The sequence below is a fragment of the Cebus imitator genome, unplaced genomic scaffold (assembly GCF_001604975.1).
Source record: "Cebus imitator isolate Cc_AM_T3 unplaced genomic scaffold, Cebus_imitator-1.0 Scaffold277, whole genome shotgun sequence".
Taxonomy (NCBI): Eukaryota; Metazoa; Chordata; class Mammalia; order Primates; family Cebidae; genus Cebus; species Cebus imitator.
This window is the reverse complement of record NW_016107592.1, coordinates 3,012,404-3,016,120: the sequence shown is the minus strand read 5'-3', so window position 1 is coordinate 3,016,120 and position 3,717 is coordinate 3,012,404. Positions and strand designations below refer to the sequence as shown.

Here is a 3,717-nt window from a genome sequence, read left to right as displayed (position 1 = left end):
AAAACTTAAAAGACCAATTTATTCTCCCCAGTTTAAAAACCAAGCCTTCAGCGTTTGTAGTGACAAAAAAAAAAAAAAACCCAACCCACCCTTTTTAATTCTACATAAAATCAAACAATTACACTCACAAGCTTAATAAATCCGAATCCTTTGCCTTTGTTGATAAAGACTTCTCCAGGTTCTCCATATTTAGCAAATAGTCTTTTGAATTCATCTTCCGTGATATCAGCAGGTAGATTCCCAACAAACAACCGACATCGCTGTGTATAAGTTTTCTCTCCAGGCCTCCTCAAGAGAGACAAGTTGGCTTTAAACCCCTAATGAAAAACGAACGGACTTTTCAAACACCAGATACCTCTGCAAGTCAAAAACAGTACTTGCTTATCTGCAACTTGTCAGTTACCCTTCTGTTCCGTTTGGTCATAATCAAGGTTTTGCTATGTTTGTGAGATTTCCAACATGTGCATTATCTTAACATCGAAAAAGGGGCCCCCATCATCCAGAATGCTCGAGAATAGACACACTTCCCCGAAGAGTAGACTTCCATCAGCAACACTCTCAGCCACATATGCTGAGTGTCCCTAACAAATCTAAATCGCAGTACGAAAATTAAAATAGCCAAGTCACACAAATCCAAATGACACTGCAACCTACACGATCTGCGCTAGTGCTTTTAAGAACGGAACTGCCCGGTTCTCTCCAAACCTACGCCACACGCTCTGCACTACCCAGGTTCCAAGGACCAGCTTCCTTCTCCAGGGCCAACCCCGCGGCCCGGCAGTTCCTTCCTTAAAGAGACCTCCCCTAGCCTTCAGCCCGCCGGGAGAGCAAGGCGAGGCGGCGGCCAATCCCCGGCCGACTGCCGGCCCTGAGAGGCCGCCCCGCCCCCACGACAGCGCGCGCAAGCGCCCCTTCCGGCCGCCGACAAAATGGAGGCCCCCCGCGCGTGGGCGGAGGCGAGGATGGGGGCCGCCGCCATCTTAAGGGAGCCGACGCGTCGCGCCCGTAGACACTCACCTCCGAGTCCGAGATTTTTTCCTCGCTGCGGCCGCCAGGCACAACGGGCGGGGGCCCCTGGTGGTGCTGCTGGTGGTAGGGCGGGTGGTGTTGGCGGCCCCCGCGAGGCTCCCCGCCGCCTCGATGCGGCGGCTTCGGGTGGCCGCCAGGAGTGCTTAGGCCCGGGCCGCCACCTGGCTTTGGGCCGCCAGGCATTTTGCCGCCTTTGGGACCGCCCGGGCCTGGGCCCTGCTTAGGCCCCGGACCTGGGCCCGGGCCTGCGGCGGGTGGAGGCGGCGGGCCTCCGGCCTGAGGTGGTGTGGTAGGGACCCCGCTGCTTGGCGGGGTGGGTGGCGGCGCCCCGGGAGGGGCAGAGGTGACCGCGGGCGGCGGCGTCGGGGTCGGGCCTGGCCCGGACCCTGGCTGGGTCCCCGAGGTCGGCGGAGTGGCGGGCGGGGCCGAGCTGGAGGCTGGCGGCGCGCTGCCTACTCCGGGAGCGGGGCCGGGTCCCTGAGCAACGACGGGCTTGGAAGAGTCCTGCGGCGGTGGCGGCGGCTGCTGCTGCTGATGCGGCTGTGGATGTGGCGGCGGCTGATGCGGTGGCGGCTGCTGCGGCGGTGGCTGCTGCGGTGGTGGCTGCTGCTGCTGTTGGTGTGGAGGCGGTGGCGGGATGGGAGGCTTGGGGCCGCTCTGGCCCGGGCCAGGACCCATGGGGCCGCGGTTCTGATTGAGGCCCATGCCGGGCGGCGGGGAACGGAAGTCGTGGAGGCCGCCGCGGCCGCCGCCTCCTCCGCGCCTGTGGAAGCCACCACCGCCACCGCCGCGACTCCGGAACCGATCCCGAGACATGTCTGTGGTCAAGGGGCGGTCGAGGCAGAAGCGAAGAAGACGCTCAGGAAACGTGGAGGCCACCTTGCTTCTCACAAAATGGCGGATGACACAGGCGGCGCGCCGCCTTTGTCCTCTCCTTATATAGGCCAGATGGCACGGCCCCGCCTACTCCTCGATCGACAGCTCTAATAGCCAATTGTAATTACTATGTTTTATGACGCTAAGTTGCGAACCTCTGATCTTTCCTATTGGCTCCTGGGTGAGAGGCGGGAGGCATGGAGGAACTGAAGTTTCCAGTTGGCCAATGAGAGAAGAAGGCGTTGGATGTAGGCCACTGTGATTTGCTAGGAGAAATTTGAATGGTTATGCCAGGGCAATTTTCACTTGTAACCAAATAACCAGGGCCCTATCGGCTCCTGGGGAGAAGGGTTGGAGATCTCTTTTCTTTCTTGATTGTCCCTAGGAGCAATCTGCTGATATCCTTGCCCAGAAAAACAGATGTTTTCTGGCTAAAAATCAGAAATTGAGTGCTTGTTATCTACCGTACCTCGTGCCAAGTCAATGAAATTAGAGAAGTAAAATCTTACCGATTTCAAACACACGCACACACTGATTTCATTATGGAACCTCATAGAAATACAGATTTGTGTAGCAGTGTAGACTTTTCAGTATGCTTCAGTGGATGAGCTCTTTGTTCAAAAAGAGCCCGTGTGTGTGTATGTGTGTGTGCGTGTGTGTGTGTGTGTGTGTACATAATTTACAAACACCAATCTCAGGAGGAATGTAAATATTCCACTCAACACTTTATGAAGAGACTAAGGCACTTAAAAATTACAATGTTAGGCCAGGCTCTGTGGCTCACTCCTGTAAGCCCAGCACTTTGGGACACCAAGGTGGGCAGATCACCTGCGGTTGGGAGTTCGAGACCAGCCTGGCCAACATGGCAAAACCCTGTCTCTATTTAAAAAATACAAAAATTGGGCGCAGTGGCTCACTCCTGTAATCCCAGCTATTTGGGAGGCTGAGGCGGGCGGATCACGAGGTCAAGAGATCGAGACCATCCTGGCCAATATGGTGAAACCCCGTCTCTACTAAAAAATACAAAAATTAGCTGGGCGTGGTGGCGCCCACCTGTAGTTCCAGCTACTTGCAAGGCTGAGGTAGGAGAATTGCTTGAACCCTGGAGGCAGAGATTGCAGTGAGCCAAGATCGCGCCACTGCACTCCAGCCTGGCGCCTGGCGACAGTGCGAGACTCTGCCTCAAAAAAAAAAAAAAAAAAAAAATTGCCAAGCGTGGTGCTGCATGCCTGTAATCCAAGCCACTTTAGAGGCTGAGGCAGGAGAATTGGTTGAGCCCAGGAGGTCACAGTGAGCCAAGACCACGCTATTGCACTCAAGCCTAGGCAACAAGAGCGATACTTCGTTTCAAAAAAAAAAAAAAAAAGAAATTACAACGTTAAAATATCTGTAGGGTATTAACCAGTCAGCTGCATCAATTGTATTTCTTTATTTTTTTTTCTTGAGACAGAGTCTCGCTCTATTGCTCAAGCTGGAGAGCCAAGCAGCAGTGCGATCTCGGCTCACTGCAACCTCCGCCTCTCAGGTTCAAGCGATTCTCTTGCCTCAGCCTCCCGAGTAGCTGGGACCACAGGTGTGCGCCACCACACCCGGCCAATTTTTTTATTTTTAGTAGTGATAGGGTTTCACCATGTTGGCCAGGCTGGTCTCAAACCCCTGATCTCAAGTGATCCACCCACGTAGGCCTCCCAAAGTGCTGGGATTACAGGCATGAGCCACCACGCCTGGCCTGTATTTCAAAATCTCCAGTTTCTTTGAGGTCCACAGGCATCTTGGGGAATCATTCCCCCCTCAACATTAGCTCATAGCTTA

At 54.6% G+C, this 3,717-nt stretch overlaps 1 protein-coding gene across 6 annotated transcripts in view; it reads right to left on the bottom strand.

Moving 5' to 3' along the window:
- The window catches only part of SFPQ (splicing factor proline and glutamine rich), a 16,995-nt gene extending 15,041 nt beyond the window's left edge, over nt 1–1,954 (bottom strand). For 3 of the 6 annotated variants that reach the window (XM_037728712.1, XM_017501103.2, XM_017501104.2), the window contains exons 1-2: nt 1,018–1,954; nt 129–317 (exon numbers count right to left, since the gene is read on the bottom strand). In XM_037728712.1, the coding sequence (XP_037584640.1) occupies nt 129–317; nt 1,018–1,845 (1,017 nt within the window). In that variant the 5' untranslated portion in view covers nt 1,846–1,954. The remainder of the gene's footprint in view (nt 1–128; nt 318–1,017) is intronic. The other 3 variants (XM_037728713.1, XM_017501101.2, XM_017501102.2) reach the window with 1 other exon arrangement.
- Nucleotides 1,955–3,717: the final 1,763 nt, after the last annotated feature.